At 34.2% G+C, this 23,407-nt stretch overlaps 2 protein-coding genes across 6 annotated transcripts; one reads left to right on the forward strand and one right to left on the reverse strand.

Moving 5' to 3' along the window:
* The first annotated feature begins 22 nt into the window (after positions 1–22).
* zgc:113229 lies at positions 23–11,977 on the forward strand. Of its 4 annotated transcripts, none has more exons than XM_073921424.1 (7): positions 23–88; positions 1,913–2,040; positions 2,135–2,902; positions 4,636–4,775; positions 5,022–5,514; positions 6,931–7,146; positions 9,586–11,977. In XM_073921424.1, exons 3-7 carry the CDS (start codon positions 2,141–2,143, stop codon positions 9,865–9,867), a joined length of 1,893 nt encoding a protein of 630 aa, XP_073777525.1. In that variant the 5' UTR covers positions 23–88; positions 1,913–2,040; positions 2,135–2,140; the 3' UTR covers positions 9,868–11,977.
* Positions 9,463–23,304, reverse strand: p2rx3a (purinergic receptor P2X, ligand-gated ion channel, 3a). Of its 2 annotated transcripts, XM_073921575.1 has the most exons (13): positions 23,081–23,304; positions 20,545–20,680; positions 20,393–20,464; positions 20,239–20,308; positions 20,019–20,121; positions 19,455–19,532; positions 18,401–18,542; positions 15,290–15,426; positions 15,112–15,205; positions 13,039–13,104; positions 12,880–12,957; positions 12,228–12,346; positions 9,463–9,973 (listed from the first exon to the last, which is right to left on the reverse strand). In XM_073921575.1, exons 1-13 carry the CDS (start codon positions 23,212–23,214, stop codon positions 9,967–9,969), a joined length of 1,236 nt encoding a protein of 411 aa, XP_073777676.1. In that variant the 5' UTR covers positions 23,215–23,304; the 3' UTR covers positions 9,463–9,966.
* Positions 23,305–23,407: the final 103 nt, after the last annotated feature.

A 23,407-nucleotide genomic window follows, 5' to 3' on the forward strand; every position in this document is an offset into this window, starting at 1 on the left:
TAACAAAGCGTCCACATACAGAGACAGAGGCCTCCCACCATGTGAAAGAAAAAGCATAGGAAAACAGGTTTTACAGGGTCAGCTTTAGGTTCGTTGATTTTAAATTAGTTATTCTCATAAGTTTAAAACATGAAAAGCTGTTTGAAAACAATTTATGAGCATTCAGTTCGTTATGGGTGTAAAGTAAAACTAAATACCTTCAGTTCAGGGGTTTCCTTTTTTCTTTAGATGCAAGATTGTTTTAAAACATCATCCTCATGTGATATAAAAATACATATCAATGGGCTATATGCACAGCTAGTGTCTTTCTGACAATTATAAACTTCTGGTTAAAGCTTAATGTAACTATTTTCAGTTTTATGAGGTTCCTTTAACAGCATTGATGTTATAATGTAATTCAAATATAATCAGTTAAATAGACTTAGAAATCCATTTCGTTGTTAAAGCATAAAAAGAGAAGAAAGACCATTTAAACGTAGATGCCGTCATTAGCCACAGGCTAGCTCTGAAACTCCATTGAAAATACTGGGGTAAAATAAACTGCCATATTTTAAAGACATGGCGTGGAAAAATATAGTTTAATGCTTCTTGTTTGGTCTGATACTTTATATCGTGTCTCAGCCAGGCAGTGAAGATCGCTGTTTTTTTTTAAGAGCTCAGATCTTAAACTCAACGATTTTGTATAAGATGACAATAAACCTGAAGCCCTGGGGCTGGCAGACTGAAATTAAAAGTCTGTGTGCATATACCCCATTATATGGCTAAATTTAGTTTCTGTTAGCTTTATAAAGACATTCTACTTTTTGCTCTTTTTTATTTATTTACATAATTATTTATTTACTTATTTTAATATTTATTGTTAATATCAATCTGCAATTATATGTTTGTTTTAACTGAAAATGTAGAATGATGTTTTGTACTATTTGCTTTATAATTATTAGATTATTTAAATTAAATTTGTTTCAATTGTTAATTTTTCATTATTTATTTTAATCTTACATTTTATTTCTGTTAATTCAACTATTTATGAGGCGGCATGGTGGCTCAGTGGTTAGCACTGTCCCCTTACAGCAAAAAGGTTGCTGGTTTGAGTCCCGGCTGGGCCAGTTGGCATTTCTGTGTGGAGTTTGCATGTTCTCCCTGTGTTCGCATGGGTTTTCTTCAGGTGCTGCGGTTTTCCCCACAGTCCAAAGACCTTCGCTATAAGTAAATTTTATAAACTAAAGTTCATTCCACTATGGCGAGCCCTGATGAATAAAGGGACTAAGCCGAAGGAAAATGAATTAATGAATAATTCAGCTATTGTTTTAAACATATTTAGTTTGTTTGTACACTTTTATTTTTTTCTCCTAATGCAGACCCAAAGAGTCTTCCATATACAAGTGAATACGAATGTAAACTTACAGTACAATGCATTTAGCCTGCACTACAACAACAATGTACAGTATTTGTAGACGTGCTTTTGTTTAATGCATATTTTCTTTTTCCCCTGAAGAAAATTAGTTGACACCCATTAATTTGAAATTAAACTATTTGAAGTATGAACTGAAGTCAAGTTTGAACTTGAAAGGAAGCAATACTTTACACCATAATTAGATGTGAGATAAACGTATTTCAATATAAGCATATAATGTATTGTATTTTACTTTGTATACACATTAGTATAGATCTGCAGATATCCACCTGAACACCATAATTACTGACGCAGTGATTCATAGAAAGACATCAAAATGTTCTTAACATACTTTCAGGCATAGTTTCTCAACTATTCAGCGGCTGGTCAGAGGGAGTGACAAAAATACAAAATGTTTCACCCTGACACACTTGTCTTACCTGTCCATCTGGGTGTTAGATACGCCTCCTTTTTTACCATTCTTTACACACTTCTTCCTTCTGCACTTCACAAATCAAGAAAATGTTTTGAGAGAACACAAATGGAATGGAAGTTGAGCCAAATTAATAATGGATGGAAATAAACACTTGGATGGACTAACTTGGTGGCACAAATGAAGGATCTGTGGAATCATAACTAAGTTGCATGTAAGTTGAGCCTCTAAAGTCATTCTACCTGTCTGTGTTCATCTATCCAGTATTTGTGAGCCGTCTGTACTCATATGTGCGCATGTGGTTTCAGAGCCCAATGGCGGAGCTGAACCCTGTCTCAGACACTCATGCCTTACTGGAATCTATGCTTCAGAAATTACGATTGAACACTCAACAGACCAACAGCAGTTCAGTCACTGATATGCAAACATGCAGTGCTTCTGAATCAGCAGAGGATTCATCTAAAACAAACCTTTACCAATTTGGAACCTCCATCAGAAGTAAAGAGCAAGATGGACGCAGCTCAGTTTGGAATAACTGGGGGAACTCTTGGACTCAACAGTCTCCTAATTTTGGAAGCGCATTGACTCCTGCAGCTAAAAAGCCTGCCAAAAGGATCACTAAACACTTAGCGTCTTCTGCTAAACCTAAACGTCCACCATTAATATGGGGAGAAAACAAGCGTTTTATCTCAGAGAGATCTAATGATGTCACTTCCAGTGTTGGGAATGAACAGTTTTCCCTGGGAGGGGAGATCAGGTCAAATGTGCCACCTTTATACCAAACTGAAACCTTCAAAAACCCTCCTGACCTTCTCGCTCCAACACTAACGCCATCATCTTTAGTGCTGGACAAAACCGAGGTCAGGGGTCAGTGGAGTTGGGCTGCCGAGAGTGAGAAAAATATAGGTGGAGGATTTATTGAGCTACCAGAAAAAACGACAAAGACAAGTAGGAAGACGTGGGGGGAGCCTAAAAGATGGGCTCAGAGTGTGAAGGAGAGATGGAGAGAGAGACGCAGAGGCACACAGAGCAGACAAAGAGATGATGGACAGACCCAGATGCAGAATAAAGCACAGGTTAGTATTAATTTGAGGATGTTGCATTTAAATCTAAATTTGGTCTCAGGTTTGCAAAACAGTAAAATCATTGCAAGTATAAGCCAGACACAGAAAACCGCCAGATCACAGCATGCTAATTTTAAAGGAGTTCACCCCAAAATGATAGGCATTTATTACCATATATAACCATTTATTCGGGTAGTGCTGTCGCCTCACTGCAAGGTCACTGAGTCGAGCTTCAGCTGGGCTAGAGAGCATTTCTGTATGGAGTTTGCATGTTCTCCCCGTGTCTCCGGGTGCTCCAGTTTACCCCACAGTCCAAAGACATGTATAAGTAAACTGGATAAGCTAAACTGTCAGTAGTGTATGTGTGTGTATGTCCTGGTCTTCCAGGTTGAGGGTTGAGCATTGGGTTAACCTTGTAAAATTAAATGTTACGAAACACCAACATGGTGCAGCTAAATATCAGCTTCGATATAAACGGCCCTGGGAGTAAATATAAATAAAATGTATTCATTTCTTCTTCCTCGTGTTTAAAACTTTAAGTGTTTCTTTCACCCGTTGAACACAAAAGGAGCTATTTTGAAAAAGGCTGGCTGCTGGGACCCATCAGCTTCAATAGTAGGAAAGACATTACTAAAAAATGAAGTCAATATGTTGGCACGGTGGCTCAGTGGTTAGCAGTGGTTAGCAAGATCGCTGGTTGCAGTTCTGACTGGGCCAGGAAGCATTTCTATGCAGAGTCTCCATGGTTTCCAAAGACATGCCATAGTGAATGAGTGCATGTGCATGAATGTGAGAGAGTATGGGTGTTTCCCAGTACTGGGTTGCAGCTGGAAGGGCATCTGCTGCGTAAAATAGTTGGCGGTTCATTCCCTGATAAATAAGTGACTAAGCTAAAGTTAAAAGTAGGGAATGCATGAAGTGAACAAAGTCAATGGGTGCCAACTACCAGCATTGCGCTTAAAACATTTGAAATGCATACATGATACATTTAAAGATAACAACCTAACAACACCACAGCAACTACATTTCACTGTGATAAATAGGCATCCGAAAACAACATGAGGCAATGTGACTTGTTGCCTAATTACCCTATGAGACAGCGATGCTGGAAGCAGTGTTTGTTCACAGACACCTCAAAAAAAAAAAAAGATTTTAGAAAGACTTCTGAGAGAGTACAACTAAATAGAGTGAGCTTTGACCATAACAAAGGGAATATTTGCTTATTAAAAGACATCAAACATTGGTCAAAAATGTACATTTACAAACAAAATGATACCTGAGCGAAGCTCCAATGCTTTTTTTTCCGCATAGCTGTCAGAAATCTAGAAAGTGAAGGACACATTTATGCTGCCTTTGAAATTCGATGAGAAGAAATTACCTCCAGAAAAAGGAAGTGAAGCAGAATTTGGATTTTGGCATGCCTTGGTGTTTTACTCACTTGGTAAAGCTTTCAGACACAGACAGAATTAAAAAAAAAAATCACCAAGCAGCATCAATTTAGCAACTAAATAACTATATCAATAACAGTCAATATTAATATCTAAGCAACAATTTAACACCATACCGTTTTAGCACCTGCATAACACAAATAATTCTTTAGCAAAAATAGCAACCATATGACAACATCCCCCCAATCAAATTTGGCATCTGTGAATGTCTTTATGGATGATCACCAATCAAAGACTACCATATTTTCAAAGCATTTCCTTTTTATTTTTTTATAATATCTTATATTATATTTATAGAGTAATTACTCTTCACTACCGACACCTATTGATGTAAACAACACACCTGCAGCACTTGCTGAGACCGCAGAAATCCCCCAAGTCTTGATCAGCACTGCTCCAGATGAAGACAAAGGCCCCAGCTCACCAAGCTACTTGAGGTAACCACATCAGAAATATTCATATAAGACATCGTGATCATTCCATGGCAGAGATCCACGAAACACTTTCTCTTGCTTGTGAAACTCCTGTCTCATCGACAAGGAATGTGTGGCCCCCAAAGGGTTACAGCTGTAAAAAAAATAAAATAAAAAAATGACAGCTATTTAGAGTAAGGGTGCAACTATTGTGGTTGAGTTGGTTTTGTTTGGCGTTATCTCTAACATTATTTCCATTCTTTCTGTCAGTGACAGTCTATTGGCATTCGACACTACTTCTAACTTAATGGAGGAGATCTTCAGTGGCACAGAGTGGGCTCAGTTTCTCTCAGTTAACCACAGCACGTCAGACCAATCAAATGAGCCACCAAAAAGTATTAACCAATTACACGAAGAAGATTGGACCAGTAAATGGACTTGCAAAGACACAACCGAATCTCATTTAGTTATAACTCAACCATCGTTCCTGAACTCAACCTCTAATAAATCTGTTTACAACCAAGCCAACACATCTCAGATGAGTGATCTCAACACAAATCCAATACAAACTTCAGACAAGTTTACAAACCAGTCACAAAACTTCAATCAACAAAACGAACAATCACAATTGTATGATTTTAATCTAAATGAATTAAAGACGACTGAGAATAGTCATCCTCAACCAATGTCTACTGAAGTGTCCAACCCGAGCCAAAGACGGACGGAGGACTTCATATCTTCATTGGACCTTTCATGCTTAAAGGTAAGAGTAAAAACAATAGTGTTTGATTGTTAGCATAAGTGTTGGACAAGTTACTTTAAACATGTACAGTGTTTCACAAAAGTCTTGTCGTCGATCCCAGTTGTCAGAGCAACAAATAATAACTCGACTTCTAGTTGATCATTTGGAAAAGTGGCAGAAGATTTTTCAATCATCACAAATACTGCAAAAGACCTATTGGAACCCACATGGACTCAAGATTCTCATAGAAATCAGTCAAGTTTGGTTGATCATGGTTTGGGGTTACATTCATTATGGGGGCGTGCGAGAGATCTGCAGAGTGGAGGGCAACATCAACAGCCTGAAGTATCAAGACTGTACATTACAAACCACAGGAGAGGACAAAGTCTTCAGCAGGATAGCGCTCCTTCTCATACTTCAGCCTCCACACAAAAGTTCCTGAAAGCAAAGAAGGTCAAGGTGCTCCAGGATTGGCCAGCCCAGTCACCTAAAATGAACATTATTGAGCATGGGGTCTGGGGTAAGTTGGAGGAGGCATTGAATATGAATCCAAAGATTCATCTCTGGGAGTCCTGCATGAACGCTTTCTTTTGCCATTCCACATGACTTTATTATTAAGTGATTTGAGTCATTGCAGAGATGTATGGATCCAGTCCTCCTAGCTTATGAGAGTCATACACAATATTAATTCCTTTTCCACTGCACCATGACTTTATATTCTATACTGTACATTATTTCTGTTAAGTGGCAAGACTTTTGTCTAAGCAAAGCCAGACCTTACTGTCCTAATTAAATAATTAAAAATGAAGGTATAATCATATTTTATTTTGGTAAAAAAAAGATTAATTTAGAGGCCTTCACCTTTCATATAAGCCACTTCTGATACCAATTGATCGATTAGAAGTTATTATTTGTTGTTCCTAAAACTTGGGTAGACGACAAGACTTGTTAGGTAACGTAGTTTGTTACTAATTCATCATTGAATTGTGTTTAAACTGCTTTCTAATGACTTTGTCTGACTTTAATTACTTGACTTAATAGTACTTAAAAATTATACAAATCTCATAGAATACAGAAAACGAATTGAAGAGTTCAGATGCAAAAACCAAAAAAAGTGCTACCTAAAATAGAGAAATATTTACTTATATGGCAATTTTTTTTTTTTTTTTCATTGTCTGTGATGTAAAATAAATGAAAATAAACACAGGAAACTGAGAGAAATGCTAATTTTAGAAGAAAAGATGGAACTTAGACGTTTTTGCATCTAAACTCTTCAATTAAACTATAAATTTAAAATAAAAGAATTAACACTTAAGAAATGTTAAAATAGATCAACAACTTCAATTTAGGCTTAAAATGAAAACTTAATTACTTTGTAACTATTAATGTAAAAAACGTGTGGAATATTTGTTCATTGCTCCTTTTTGTTTCTCTCAGCCAAGAGACAGATCATCAATAACTTCCCAGGGATCTTTGAGCCGGAAAAGAGAACACTGGACCAAACGGAGAGATCTGTTTGAACACACGACAGAGAACATGGAGGATGAGGAAGAGCAGAGCAGCTCTTTTATAAACACACCATCTTCAAACTCATCTTCCCTCAACTCAGTCCCAGACTCCATCTCTGAAAACCCGGAAACTGCAGTCAAAAAGGTAGGATACTCTGGGTTTTCTTTTGACTGTTATGTCAACTTACTTTGATAAATTAGTTTCTGCTCAGATTAATGACTGCACCTTTGTTTTGGGTGTGAACATGAAGTTTGTCACTACAGACTACAGACGCACATGTGTTGTTGTGTCGAGATGGTTGTAGTTTTAGTGCCATTATTGTATTGATTGTTGGGTGAGGCTGTTTTTACTGTCATGTGACCAAGGCTTCAACAATGCCAGTCACTTTAAAAATTCCCTCGTTGACAGATAATGCAACATCAGGAACTGCTTTGAATAACATCCTCATGCAGTGCTTTCAGGAAGCACATAGTACAGTTTAGGGCATTTTTTTCCAAATATTTCCCAAGTGCTGTTGAACAGAGCTAGGACATTTTTTTATCATTTTTTTTCCTCTAATTCTAATATTCTAGTATAATTCAAATATTCTTTTAGTTTGCTGGAATAAACACAATTTCTTTTTTAGTTTTTAAAATAAGTTTTAAGGTTATTAGCCCTCTTAAGCTATTTTTTGATAGCTACAGAACAAACATCTATTGTCCAGTGATTTGTCTAATTAACCTAATGAACTTACTTAGGCCTTTAAATTGTACTTTAAGCTGAATACTAACATCTTGAAAAATAGTATATACTGTCAAGGTAAAGACAAAAGAAAAAAATAAACTTTTATGTTTAAAAATGTGTTGAAATAGCTTGCCTCTCTTAAACAGCTCTTATAAAGTATTTTATAATGATTAAAATTTCACAGGAAGACTAATAATTCTGACTACATCTGTACTGCCATTCAGATGTTTGTGGTTAGATTTATAAATTTCAACAAGGAATAAAAAGTTGTTTTGAATTGATCAAAAGTGACAGTAAATCTGTTTTGATTTCACATAAATATTCAGTTAGTTTGCTATTTATATGTATAATTTAAAATTTTCAACATATTTCATACATGAATCACATTATAGCCTTTAATTAAAGTGTAATTTATTGTTATTATTTTGACCAAGTACATTTTTGGTTAGTAATTATGACCATGGTCTACAAAAACAGTTTTTGTTTAGTTTGTTGCGTGGGTATATTTGTAGGAATAGCCATACTTTCATTGTATGGGTCAAAATGAAAAGTTTTTTTGTCCAAAATAAATGATTAGAATATTAAGTAAAGATCATGTTCCATTAGGATATTTTGTAAAATTTATACCAATTATAAATCAAAATGTAACTTTTGATTAGTAATATGCATTGTTATGCACTTCATTTTAGATAGCTCTAAAATAGTTTTTTAATATTTAAATTTTTAAACCAGATTTTCAAAGTTTGCCCAAACATTTTTCTATAAGAAATCACATCAATGGAATGATTATTTATTCAGATTTTCGATTATGTAGAAATCTCAAATTTCAAAATCATACACTTATTACCATAGTCCAGGGTGACAAATGTGGATTTTTGTGCTGATCGGGTCAGCCGATTTGAATGTTATCACTCGATTGAATGGGCGTTATCAGTGGTTATCAGCTGATAGATATGGGTCAGTAGGGGCCTTCTGTGCCTACTGGCATGCTCAGAAGGCTTTTATTATAGATATGTTTGTCTAGTGAGCGAATCAGTGGCGCAGTAGATAGTGCTGTCGCCTCACAGCAAGAATGTCGCTGGGTAGCTGGTTCGAGCCTTGGCTCAGTTGGCGGTTCTGTGTGAAGTTTGCATGTTCTCCCTGCCTTCGCGTGGGTTTCCTCCAGGTGCTCCAGTTTCCCCCACAGTCCAAAGACATGCGATACAGGTGAATTGGGTAGGCTAAATTGTCCGTTGTGTATGAGTGTGTGTGTGAATGTGTGTGCGGATGTTTCCCAGAGATCGCGGCTGGAAGGGCATCCGCTGCGTAAAAACTTGCTGGATAAGTTGGAGGTTCATTCCGCTGTGGCGACTGCGGAATAATAAAGGGACTAAGCCGACAAGAAAATGAATGAATGAATGAATGAATGTTTGTCTAGTTTCAATGACTCATCAAGAATGCCAAAACTCATTCATTCATTTTCCTTTGGCTTAGTCCCTTAATTAATCAGGGGTCACCACATGGGAATGAATCGCCTGTGTGAAAAATGATTTTTAAGAACAAATGAGGTTCTTTCTTTGCACTTCTGTTTATGTTCACTGATCAATGTTTATATGTGAATAAAAGCATAAAATAAACCAGTTCATCTTTTTATGAGCCTTTCAGTGGACCTTTTGATTTTCTTATGAGTTTGTAATGTGTGAGTAAACAGTGATTTTGAGAAGAATTAAGTCTGACATAATAAAGAAAAATCTCAATAAGCTGGTCATTTCTAATATATTATAATCATATTCTAAAATTTTAGAAATCCACTGTAATCATTGTAGTGTCCAAATTTCCAGACATCATGTCATTGTTTCTCATGACATTTTTCTCTCCCAGAGGAGGATGGAAGTTACTCGACGAGTTCGATTTGCTGAGGAGGTGATCGTCATAACCGCCAGATACTTGCCAGAATACAATGAAGAAGAGGATGATGATGATGATGATGATGACGAAGATGAGGATTATGATGATGATGACGATGACGACGAAGAAGAAGAGGAAGAAGAAGAGGTTGAAAAAGAGGATAATAATGAACGTTTGGACGAACGTTTTCCTCGACCGTCTTTGCCGAAGTGGATTGCGTCTTTAAGAGGCAAAAGTGCAAAGTATAAATTTTGACTCACTCTGCATTTGAGTCCACTCTTGCACTTCTGCAGCTCACATCAACACAGATTGTACAAACACACCTCACCGCAGGCCACAAACAACACACAGTTATCACATTCTGAAAAAGAAAACATTTAATGAGATTTTGATATGCCAATGACACACTGATATGCCATTAAATTAATTAGTTTATACAGTATAAAACATTTAAAAGGACAGCAGAATTAATGTCACATGTGTGATTTTAAAATGACATACAATTTTAATTCCCAATGTTTTATACTTAAATGAATACCCTGCTGATTTACATAAATAATTCACAATAAACACACAAATCAACCATGAATACTGAATGCACTTTTACTTTCTGAAAATAATATCTTGCTCATTTTATACACTGAATGATTATGGTACTTAATGAAATATTTACTGTTTTTTGTTTACATTATGTGATTTACTGCTGCTTAATTCTGGTAAATGTAGAATTATAGATCAGTAATAAGTTTGTTGAAAAGCATCAACATAAAGTCACACTTTATTTTGATGGTCTGTTTGTTGAATTTAAGTTAAATTGCATCTTCATGCCAACTAATTCTCATTAGATTATAAGTAGACTGTTAGGTTGGGGTTAGGGTTGTGGTTAGGGTTAGTGTAAGTTGACATGTACTTGCAAAGTTACTTATAGTCAGTTAAATGTCTATTGAAGGAGCAGTATCAACAGATATTAAGCAGACAGTCTTCTAATACTCAAATGGACCATCAAAATGTGTTTGAAGTGTTACCCAACATAAAGTTTTAATGTTGTTAGATTAAATTGTGTTCCGTTTTTATTTTTAGTTTTTTATGAGAAAAACAAAAAGACTTTTATACAATTTTACCATGATTTATAGAAAAGAACCACTAAAATGTACAATAAATCACTGTTACAAAAAAAAAAACAGCAAATCTTGTCTGGCATATTTAGCACAAAAACTTTTGATGAAATATTCAGAGACTTTATTTAAAGATCACCGTTGTGGTACTAATTTATTGTTTTTTTTTTTTTTTACTTTTTTACTTACAGCCACTGTCATTCCAACCACTAGATTTAACCCATTTATCAGTAATACATTTTAAATCTTTTAAAAAATAACTTTGAACAGTCACCTAATGTTTAATTTATTTGAATAGATTCATGTCACAATAGATAAGTTGTTTTATTTTTACATGAATAGGCTAAATGTTACACAAAATTAATATACAGTTGGTGTCAGAATTGTTAGCCCCTCTTTGAATTTTTTTCCCTTTTTAAATATTTCCCAAATTATGTTTAAGAGAGCAAGGAATTTTTCACAGTATGTCCGAAAATATTTTTTCTTCTGGAGAAAGTCTTATTTGTTTTATTTCAGCAAGAATAAAAGCAGTTTTAATTAAAAAAAAAAACATTTTAAGGTCAAAACTACTAGCCCCTTTAAGGTATATTTGTTTTGGATTGTCTACAGAACAAATCATCATTATACAGTAACTTGCCTAATTACCCTAACTTGCCTAGTTAACCTTATTAACCTAGTTCAGCCTTTAAACGTCACTTTAACCTTAAAGAAGTGTCTTGTAAAGATCTAGTAAAATACTATTTACTGTCATTATGACAAAGATAAAATAAATCAGTTATTAGAAATGAGTTATTAAATGTATTATGTTTAGAAATGTGTAAAAATGTGTAAAAATCTGCTCTCTGTTAAACAGAAATTGGGGAAAAAATAAACAGGGGGGCTAATAATTCTGACTTCAACTCTATTACCCATATTCTAACATTTTATTTCCACAGAATAATTTAAAATGTAAAGGTAGGCACTTTAATATGCTTTTTAAAATTTGACAGAAACCAAAATAGGACATTTCATCTATGACCTATATATGAATTTGTTTACACTTACTTTTATTGTGTAATTACATTGTTAGTGTAATAACATAATTATTATCGAGTCATATTTATGAACAACATGAGTTCACTATGATGAGGGATTGTTTCTATTTTCTTGTAATGATACATAGCTATTGTTATTACTAAGTTTATGTAAAAAGGACTGTTATAAAGTGTTACCCTGAATGTCATCAGAAAATAAAATGTGATTTTACATGTGCAATATTTGTATAGTGATTTTATCTCTTTGACTTAATAATGTAAATATCTACTGTATGTGTGCTTTCTTGTTTGGTATTGTCTGAATGATGTCATTACTTACTGACAAATCCAGCTCAAATGTTTGACAAACTTAAAACCAGAATAAAACATTTAAAACTTCCACCTTAAGAAATTGCAAGTGCATAAAAATCCATAAGCAGTAATGTTGTTTGAAAGTCTCATTGATTTGACAGACTACATGACTCACTCCTGACGCCCAATAGAAAAAGTCCCCGAGTCATTAGAGTTCTTCTCCAGTGCTTTGATCGACACCTGGCTGCCCTTGTAGAGTATGTTGCTTCCAGACTCAGGCACAACGCCTGATACCTGAAGAAAGGGGACAGAAAGATATCACTACTCACACTTTAAAACAGTAAACTTAGTACATGTGAAATCAAAACTAACCATATGATTTGGTTAGCTCACAATGCTAGTTTTGTGGTGAACAATTTGTCTGTGTATGTCATTTAGAAAAAAAGTTTACCCTTCTAATGTTTAATTGAAATCTGAAAATGCACTTCCTGTATGTTTTTAGTTAAATTGTCAAATTTCGTCTGTCTAAGGTATTTGGTGTGGCTAACAAACTTAACTACTCCCCTCAAACTGTCAGTTTTAACAGCAAACAGAAAGAGTAAGGAGTCTGTTAGGTTGCAGTAACTCTCCTAAAGCCCTTTTCCAAATCATTCTGAATGAAATGCCTACTTATCCAATCAGCTCGCAGTAGAAAAAACAAGCCACGCCTATTGTTTTCTCATTGAATATTCCGTTTCTCTAGGAACTGCTCCACAATACAAAAAAAATAAAAAACTGTCACAACTTCCGGTTCATGTGGACTTTAAATCTGATAAGCATTTCCATACCTCTTCAAATTTCTTTGCTTTGTACTCATCTGCTCCTTTATGAAAGTTCAGAAGGATGATGTCGCAGAATACTGTAGCCTGCAAAAACAAACATCAGTCAGACATTATGTGTGTGTATGCATTTTCCCTCAGTATTAATATGTGTTACAATCATCTTACCAATCCCACTGAAGTAAATGCTGCAACCAAATTAATCAGAAATGGCACCACATTAAACTTGCCTGCCTGCAAATAGATACGCAGAGTCACACAAGCTCATATGTCACATAAATGAACCGTAAAAAGACTTGTTTTCTAAATTAAGTGTACAAGTCATTTTAGGTTAACCTACATTGCATTTACTTAAAGCGCACCTATTATGCCCCTTTTTACAACATGTAAAATAAGTCTCCGATGTCCCTAGAGTATGTATGTGAAGTTTCAGCTCAAAATACTGATGATCTACATGACCTTTGATACTGCCTCTTTAATCAAAATTGTGCAGCTTTGGTGACTGTCGCTTTAAATTCAAGTGAGATTGTGCTATTTTCAAAAGAGGGCGGAGCTACAAACACCTGTGCATCAGCATAGTGGCAGATTTAAAGACAAGACTAACATCCTATGCTAATGAGGGAGAGATCCCACTTGTGGGCAGGTCTTCCCCATCTGATGACATGTATAAAAGCAAAATGTCAATCAAAGTGTTTCTGCAGACCATTTTTATAAAGTGTAATTGTAAAAAATATAATTTTTTTTTTTAACCATTTGAGGCTGGCTATATTCACACACTGTTTCCACATAACTGTGTTTGACCTCTTAAAATCAAGTGCTACTTTTGGTTCTCCTGGATTTTGCCTACCCAAATTAAAAAGCTTCCCAAATCCACATGCAGAGGTGTAAATGCAAATGTTTGGTATCATTTTAAAGAAAACCCTTTGAATTTTTATAAAATACTGTTGAAAGTGATTAAAATAATTGTATATGTTCTGTATATGTTAGGTTCTGTGTGGTCTAGGTTGCTGTATTTAATTTTGGTGGTTCCTGCACATGTTAGTAATCATGGATATATTGGGCCAGTACGGACCATTAAAATTGAAAGAATGCAGAGTTAAATGATGTCATGGACCTGGTATCTAAGGGGTATTTCTAAGGGATTTATATATATATATATATGGTCCTAACGTAAAGCAAGTCTTTTCTCAAAACAAATTACATTTAAAAAATGGGAAATAGCTGCATTTCCATCGAGTTTTTTAAGTGGCTGACTGTAATATTGGTAACCTTTTAGCCAACAGTAAACCAGGCAAGCAAAACAGACTCTTTTCATAAGACAGCGAAGACGCATTTTAACAATGATCAGCATCTTAAGTCTGTGAGTTTTTAATTGTTTAGATTTTATTTTAAACTATGTAACTTTACATTTCTAAAGCTAAAATATACTTTTATTATATGATTTTGCATGCGTTTCTAATGCGGTGAATTAGATTTGTTTTTTCTCTCTTCTGGCTGCCATTATTCAAAGCAATTTGTAGCTTTTCGTAACTTTTTGATTTAATGGCTAATTCGTATAATTTCGTACGATCTAATTCGTACAATGTAGTATGATTTGCTTATCACCCCATGACGATTGTGATTAGGGGTGGGGTTAGGTTCCACGCCTCCTTTTTAAAACTTCTGACTGAACTCATACAAATATATATGAATCATATACGAATTAGTCAATAAACAGACAAAACGAAAAATACTTACGTTTTCTTGTGAGATCAGGCTGCATTATCAGTCCCTTTTTATGAAAGTTGTGAAAACACTATCATAAACCTTTTTTATTTGAGCAAACTAATTTATTTACCACATAAAATATATTTGTAGTACTCTCCCATTCACTGCCTTCTAGTTTACTTATCTATGATGTCTTCCACTGTTGAGAAATCTGAAAATGTGGAAGGTGTTTATTGAGACGTGTCACATGGGTCCAATGTTTGCATGTGTCATATGTTGCATTTTATTTGGCAAATGAGTTTCCCTCTCCATTATATTTGCATTACATTTAAGGTTAGGGTTACAAGTCTATAACCACCTCAAGCAAGTCCAATTTTTCATTTTGCAAATTAAGGGGTTTCATTTCAAATTTGCTATTTCTGTCACCTGTTTCTCATTTGATGCTTCAAAATGTGCATTAACACAGGATGATGGAAACCCAGCTGATAATTGAATAATTTAAAGCGCGACTTTAATAAGCTGAACAATACCCACATTGCCAGACACGATTATTTCAAAGCGGATGGCATAAGCTTTATGAAGCGTTCGATACTCAGTCCCATCTTCCGATTGATAGTATTTAGCAAACCTGGAACACACAAAAAGCAGATGGAGTCAAAGAAAGCATGGGATGATGCATGAGGGTATGAGTATATACTGTAGTTTTTTCTACCTAAAGTTATATCCTTTAGAAACACTGCTGTGTTCAAAAGCAGCATCCAAGCGTGTGAAGAAGTACTTGGGATTGCAGTTCTCCTCATCATAGTCCAGATTACACTTCCAATTGATGTTAATTCCAATCTCTCCTCCCTGAAACAAACAACAACAACAAATCACTTTCACTTTACACAACTGTCAAATGCTTTCAAATACAATAATATGTATACAATAAGCAAATTTAAGAATATTAAAAAACAACAATATTTTCCTTATGTCATCATTATCATCATTATGTTACATTACATTACATCCTCCCCACGAACCACCAACCCTCAAACATGAAAAGAAAATGTATTACAATAAATGACTTTCAGCAGACTATAATAATAATTATAATAATCCCCAAAAACTCTACTCTAAAAAAAAAAAAGTTATTAAATTGTACGAATCACTGAAACAAATTAATCTGGAGGAACAAAATAAGTGAACTCAGAAGAGACCATTTTACTAATGACACAACTGTTACATAGTTTTCTTTTCTTTTTTTCTTTTCTTTTTTTTACTAAAGATTATTTGTAGCACAAACATTTAATTATTTTTTTTATTATTTTACAGTGATTTTGAATAGAAGTTTCCCAAACTGGAAGCACGACCCATAATTTAAAACGTGTTTAGTGCTTCTATGTCAAGTCCAGTGCCACAACTTGAATAACATGAAAACATAATGTCTGAAACAACCACAAACAACATCTAAGGTTAAATATAATGCATGTAAGCGAACATATATATATAAAAGTTAATATACACTCACTGTACACTTTATTAGATACAGCAGTCCAACTGCTCATTAATGCAATTTTTTAATCAGCCAATCATGACAGCAACTCAATGTTAGGCATGTAGACATGGTCAAGACGATCTGCTGCAGATTAAACCAAGAATCAGAATGGGGAAGTTAGTTAGTGGCCGTTCTGTGGCCTTGTTGATACCAGAGGTCAGAGGAGAATGGCCAGACTAGGTCCAGCTGATAGAAAGGCAACTCAAATAACCACTCGTTACAATCGTGGTATGGTGTAATGGTGTGGGGGATCTTTTCTTGGCACACTTTGGGCCCATTAGTACCAACTGAGCATCTTGTCAATGCCACAGCCTACCTGAGTATTGTTGCTGATCATGGTTATCCTTTTTTTATGTCCACAGTGTACCCAGCTTCTAATGGCTACTTCCAGCAGTATAACCCACCATGTCATGAAGCGCAAATAATCTCAGACTGGTTTCTTGAACATGACAATGAATTTAAATGTATTCAAATGGCCTCCACAGCCACCAGTTCTCAATCCAATAGAGCACCTTTGGGATGTGCTGGAACGGGAGATTTGCATCATGGATGTGCAGGCTGACAAATCTGCAGCAACTGTGTGATGCTGTCATGTCAATATGGACCAAAATCTCTGAGAAATATTTCCAGTACCTTGTTGAATCTATGCTACAAAAGATTAAGGCAGTTCTAAAGGCAAAAAGGGGGGTCCAACCCAGTACTAGTAAGGTGTACCTAATAAAGTGGACGATGAGTGTATAATCCAGTGTCTTTCAGCATGTCAAAACGATATCTTGTAAAATTTGAAAATTGTAAACGTTTGTAATAGTGATTAATAGCAAATAATAATGAAGGACATTTCTTACACACAGTATCTGAATTTTTTGGCTGGTGTCTAGTTCTTTAAATAGCTCTCTTTTCACCTCAGCGTCTCTGCCTCACCCCCACCACCTTTTTTGTTGGTTTGTTTTAAACTGTGTTGTAATGTATTTTAGTGTATAAAAATGTATTTGCAATCTCTTTAATAAAAAAAATTTAAATAAAAAAAACCGCGCTCGATCTCGTCCGCGATCACAAAAGCTATCGGGCCTGGTTAGTACTTGGTTGGAAGGAAGACCTCCTGGGAATACCAGGTGCTATACGCTTTTGTTTATCACCTTGAACGTTTTATTATGGATTTAATGGTTGATTTTTCCCTTAATAATTCTCCTTTATTTAGTTTTCTCTGCTTTCATTGTAGGAAAGGATACTTCAACCTCGTTATCCTTCTTTTCTCCTTGAGAGGGTGATCGAGAGCCCTTTATTTCTCTCTTGTCTATGTCCTAAACATTTTTTTTAGCAAACAGAAAATATTGACTTTTGAAACATCCACTTAAATCAATTATTCACCTGCTGCAAAAAGCAATGGAAACCCTCACAGAATTGGTAATGTTTTAAGTGGTTTAATGGTTGTAATGGGAATTGTATTGGTGTTTGGTAGTCCTTGTTGGTCTCTGTTGGTAATTTGTTGTCTTCTGCATGTGCCATTTGATGCGTCTTAAAATACACTCAATAATAGGAAGCGTTAAGGATGGTTTTTATGGATATATCTCTGTCGATATATTGTAATTCAATTTAAAGCTGAATATTTGCTTTCAGCATTTTACTCCAGGTCTCCGTTTCAGATGATTGTTCAGAAATCCTTCTATCATGATTTGCTGCTCTATTATGATACATTATGGTGTTTTCACATTATCAATGTTTTTATTCTCAAAAAAAAAATTTTTTTCTTTCTTTTTTTTGTGTAAACTGTGATTTTGTTTTACTGTCATGTTTGATAAATTTAATGTAAAAACCTGATAAATATAAAAAACTATTTTTTGGAAATGTCAAGTAAATCAAGTTTTCCACACACAAAATTAAGTATGTAAATAATAAAACAGCCAGTTTAAGCATTTATTATAATAAAAATGTTTTTGATCATCTATTTAGCGCGTTTGAATGATACACTGTGAAATTGAAGATTGGGGTAAAATTCAGCTGTCATCACAAAATAGATAATATCTAAAATATATATTCCAATAAAAATCGTAATAATACTGACTTCTTTAACAAAAATTGCAGCCTTTCATTTGATGATTTTTATTAGAAAAATCGATTAAAATGGATTAACACTAGGCCAAGACAAAAATGCATTAAGGCTTGCTCTAACAATCCTACAGCAGTCATCCGAGAGATCTAATGAATCGTTTATAAGATGAATATGATGGAATGGATTTCTTTGATAAATTGAAAGGAAACTAAAGTAGAAAAGCTGAATGGACTTACAATCTTTGTAATATTTTCCAGACTTTGGTTGAGGTGTTTCAGGATATCTCCCACTTTAAAGATGGGACAGAACGGATGGCGCACTGGGTCATAGTTACAGGACTGAATGTAAGACCTGTTTAAGCTTGAAGGGAAATTACCACTGTGAAGTTAAGAGAGAAACAGGACATGAGCAATTGGCATTGTTATTATTTTATCTGTTAAAAGTTTTAGTTACACTTTATTTTAAGGTGTCTTTATTACAGTGTAATGTAACTAATGTAGCCACTGTGTAAAAGTAATCAACACTTACTGCGTGACTTGAGTTAGTATGCGGGTTAGATCTTGGTTAGTTGAATGTAATTATGCATTATTAATTGTCAATTCTATGGTAATTACATGAAACATTTGTAACAAGGACACCTTTAAATAAAGCGCTACCAAAAATTCTGTTGTAAAAATGTTAGTATATTATTTCAATTCAGAGCTGCCAACTGATGAATAACACTAATGGTGAAATTTTTAATTATTTCAATATAATTTTTGGCTGAGAAAAAAATATTCTTAAATTATATTTTACACAATAATTTCTGGTAAATTCATGCACTGGATTAATGGAACTTAGATTACATTCAGAATCTTTTATTTATAAAACAATACATAAAAAAATGACATTTGTGTTTGTTCAAACTACTTATTTAAAATGAGTTGAAACAACATCATTTTTGAGAGTTCTTTGCGAAAACTTATTTGTTTTATGTTTAGTCCACTTAAACTTATAAAAAACTAATAAGTTAACATCTTCATGTTGTCACAACAATTGTGTGGAACCCAGCATTGTGTACAGTGTATGGTTCCCTAAAAAACAGTTAGTTGGATTTCAACCACTAACCTGGATATGGGCTGAATTTAAACAAACTAATTAAAGTTGAACATTACTAAATTTAATTTGTTTGTTTAAATTTGGCCAATACATTTTTTTTTTTTTTGTTAAAACTTGAGAAAAAATTTAGTAAATTCCAATGAATCATATGTTTCACTGTTTGTAATTCTTGTGCAAAGGTCGGAAACTCACCGGGCGACACCAAACAAAGGGAAGCGAATGCTGTTCTTGATGAATATGGTGAAATTCTCCACCTCGTGCATTGGCTTTCTGTGGGTGAGAATTTAAACTATAAAATTTGTTCAAAAGCATATATTACTCATTCAGGGCTCTTAAAATCTGGTAGCCCAAAGTCCCAGGGCTATTGTTTTTTTTTTGTCAGGCTAACAAAATCTATATAGATCTAGATAGACAATAGATCCAGATAGGCCGCCAGGCAGGGGATAGACTTTTCGTAGCCTGACTGAAAAAACAATAGCCCTGGAACTTGAGGCTACCAGATTTTGTGAGCCCTGTTATTTATTAAATACACTTCATTAAACATGTACACATAGACATCACCTATACGCTATAAAATGGCAGGTTAACCATGTCTGTATATAATAACTTATATTTGATTGCAACTTTAACTTTATTTGAGTGTAAATCAATTACATAATGCAATACTGTACACCTTTTGTAAAGCTGCTTTGAAACAATAATTAATGTAAAAAGCACTATACAAATAAACTTGAATTGAATTGAATTACTTCTTACCCAGAAATGGTGTCGTCTTCTGCTGGGCACCAGCCTTGAATTTCACAACGCCATGTATCATTACTTGTTCCATTATCATTCAAGCATTTGCCTGTTATCATACCTGTGAAAAGGCAAAGATACATCAAAAGCAAACACATAAGCACACCGCTCTGCTTTAGAGTTCATGTATAATGAAATCTGCTAGTCATGTTTGCCTTAAGGAAAAAAATGAACCCACCATTTCCAATATTTAAGCCAATTTTTTTCTCACAGTCACCATCAGAAGTGCAACTAAACTTTTTTTCGATCTGAAAAAGGAAGAGTATGCAGAGAAAGAGTGTGTGATAAAGTGCATTTAAAGTCTAGAAATTCTTGTAAGATTGGAGATTCACCTCAGGACAGTATCCTTGCGTCTGATTGGCTGTGACGACCATGTTGGTAATGATAGAGAATGATGAGGCTCCCTGAAAAATGTGCAGAAACATTCATCGCGAGATATGTTTCAGAGATAATCATTTCACTATTAAAATATGCATTTGCTTACCTGTGATGGAATGACATAGTCTGCTACGTCCATCACACGGTCGTTAAAGTTACCCAAACCCTTCACTTTAGTCATGACCGCAGACTCAATTCCTGTGTCGCGGAGCTGATGCGCTTTTTCATGCATAAACACCCAACTAAAAACACAAACACACACATGACAATAAAGTGATTGAACCAACACAATCTCACGGTGATCCATAACTTTTTGATTTAGTGGCTTATTCAGATGATTTTGTATGATTCATACAATTTAGTACGTTTTGCTCATCACCCATTGACAGTTTGATGGGGTTGGATGCCATGCCTCCTTTTTAAAATCGCACAATTTTGTATGTCTGAACTCATACAAAGTCATACAATTAGCCACTAAACTGACAAAGCATAAAATACTGAAGTTTTTTGAATGTGCTCATCATTCATTCATTCATTCATTTTCTTTTTGGCTTAGTCCCTTAATTAATCTGTGGTCGCAACAGCAGAATAAACCGCCAACTTATCCAGCATATGTTTTATGCAGTCTTCCAGCTGCAACCCATCACTGGGAAACATCTATACACACTCATTTACACACATACACTATTTTGCTTATTCAGTTATAGTGCATGTCTTTGGACTTGGGGAAACCGGAGCACCCAGAGGAAACCTATGCAAACACGGGGAGAACATGCAAACTCCACACAAAAATGCCAACTGACCCAGCCGGAGCTCACACCAGCGACCTTCTTGCTGTGAGGCTATTGTGCTACCCACAGTGCCACTGTGCTGCCCTGAATATGCTCTTTATTCTGATAACTGATTTAACCTTATTGTTTTATGTAAGAGCCTTAACAGTCATTGAAACCCTATTGGGTGGAGATTTAATTCATAGCTATAAAAAACCCAGCTCATTATGCTGATTGATGATGCAAACTAATTAAGGTTGTTTTTTCTTATAATATATTTATTGGTTATGTATTATCATGAAAACAATTGTTAGTTTGCAAACAGTTTGACTGTTTAATGCCATTTATTAAAGTCACACTGAAAAAAATTATATCTGCAAAATTGTTGCAATTTATATGCATTGAATTTAAACAAACAAGCTAATTTAAATTCAGCTCTAATGCATTTTTTTTTACAATCGCTTAACGTTAGAAAATGGAGTACATCCAAGGAATTATCTTTGCATCATTTTTTTTCAGTAAGTAATGCCAATGATTGCCTTTCTCTCTCTCTCTCTCTCTCTCTCTCTCTCTATTCAGTTCAATAATTGCGTTATTAGCATGACAAAGGTTACAAATGTACAAATGTATTGCCAAAGCATTTATAAAGTTTTCATAAAAAAGAACATACATATATAATAAAAACTTGGTAAACACCATAAATAGTAGTAGCAAAAAATTATTAATAATTAAATAAAAAGATAAATAATATATCATGTTCAATATATTTTATATTATTCAATCTATCACATTATTTATATGTATTGCTAAAGCATTTATAAAGTTTACATTAAAAAGAACGTACATATATATTTACATATATGTTTTAAAAACATAGTAAACACAGTAAATAGTAGTAAAAAAAACTAACCTAATTAAAAATTATTTTAAACATAATTTATATTAATAGGTAATAAGTGCTGATTAATGAAGAATTTAATAACTCAATAATAACTAATTATTTAACAGTTAAAATCTAATTTCTGCAATTATATATTTTTTGTCATTGCCATGATGACAGTACACAGTATTTTACTAGTTATTTTGCAAGCTATTAGTATTCAGCCTAAAATGCAATTTAAAAACTTAGAGCTTTTATGCTGACTGTGCAAGTTATAATAATTAGGCAAGTCATTAGACAACAGAGGGGAAAAAATAGAAATGGCTAATAATTTTTATCTTAAAATTGTTTTTAAAAATGTTAAAAGTGTCTTTATTTAGACTAAACTAAATAAGACTTTCTCAGTCTTCACAGAAACAAAATTCGCAGGACAGATATTATATTTGAATTTGACTGTTTAACAAGTAAAAAACAATACTGAAAAAATGGATGGACTTCAGTATAGGGTTAAGTTTTACAAGTCTACATAAAATAGATTGTTCAACACATTTCTAATCATAGTTCATAGAATTTCTAAAAAAAAGTTTTTTTTTCTTTTCCATGATGATGACAGTACTTAATATTTTACTGTTTGTTTTTCAAGAAATTAGTATTCACTTTGAAAGGCTTTGCTAGATTAATTAGGTTAACTAGGCAAGTTAGTGTAATTAGGCAAGTTATTGTGTGACAATGGTTTGTTCTGTAGACTACTGAGTAAAAACTTGCTTAAAGGGACTATTAATATTGACCTTAAAAGAGCTTTTTTAAAAATAAAAAACTGTTTTTTGTTTTCATTTTAGCTGAAATAATTTGCACTTGAAGAAAAAGAATATATAGGATACTCTGAAAAATAGCAAGCTCTAAACATAAAGACTTCAACTGTAGATTCAAGTAAAAAAAAAAAAAACAGTTTAAAAGAACATTTGTGAGAAGAAGATATAGTTAAAGCTTACCAGATGAAATACAAAATAATTAACAGCTGAACGATCCGGTTGATTATTCCAACAGACCAGCTCTTCACTACTACAGACTTGGCGGTTTCATAGACGAAGAACCCTTTGATGAAGCCCAGCACTCTGGGAGCCATAGTAGAAGTTTGTGTAGCTTAACGCTAACAAGTGTAATCTGAAGAAAATCTTGAGATGTTTCTTGATGAACCAACACGCTCCTCACTACTGCACATCTGTAGTAAGGGATCTTATTTTACTTGACAGATAAAAAAAAAAAAAAAAAAAAGTCCACATTTTCCCTCCCCTTTTCATGGTCAAGCCTCTCCTCTA

The sequence above is a fragment of the Danio rerio genome, chromosome 14 (assembly GCF_049306965.1).
Source record: "Danio rerio strain Tuebingen ecotype United States chromosome 14, GRCz12tu, whole genome shotgun sequence".
Taxonomy (NCBI): Eukaryota; Metazoa; Chordata; class Actinopteri; order Cypriniformes; family Danionidae; genus Danio; species Danio rerio.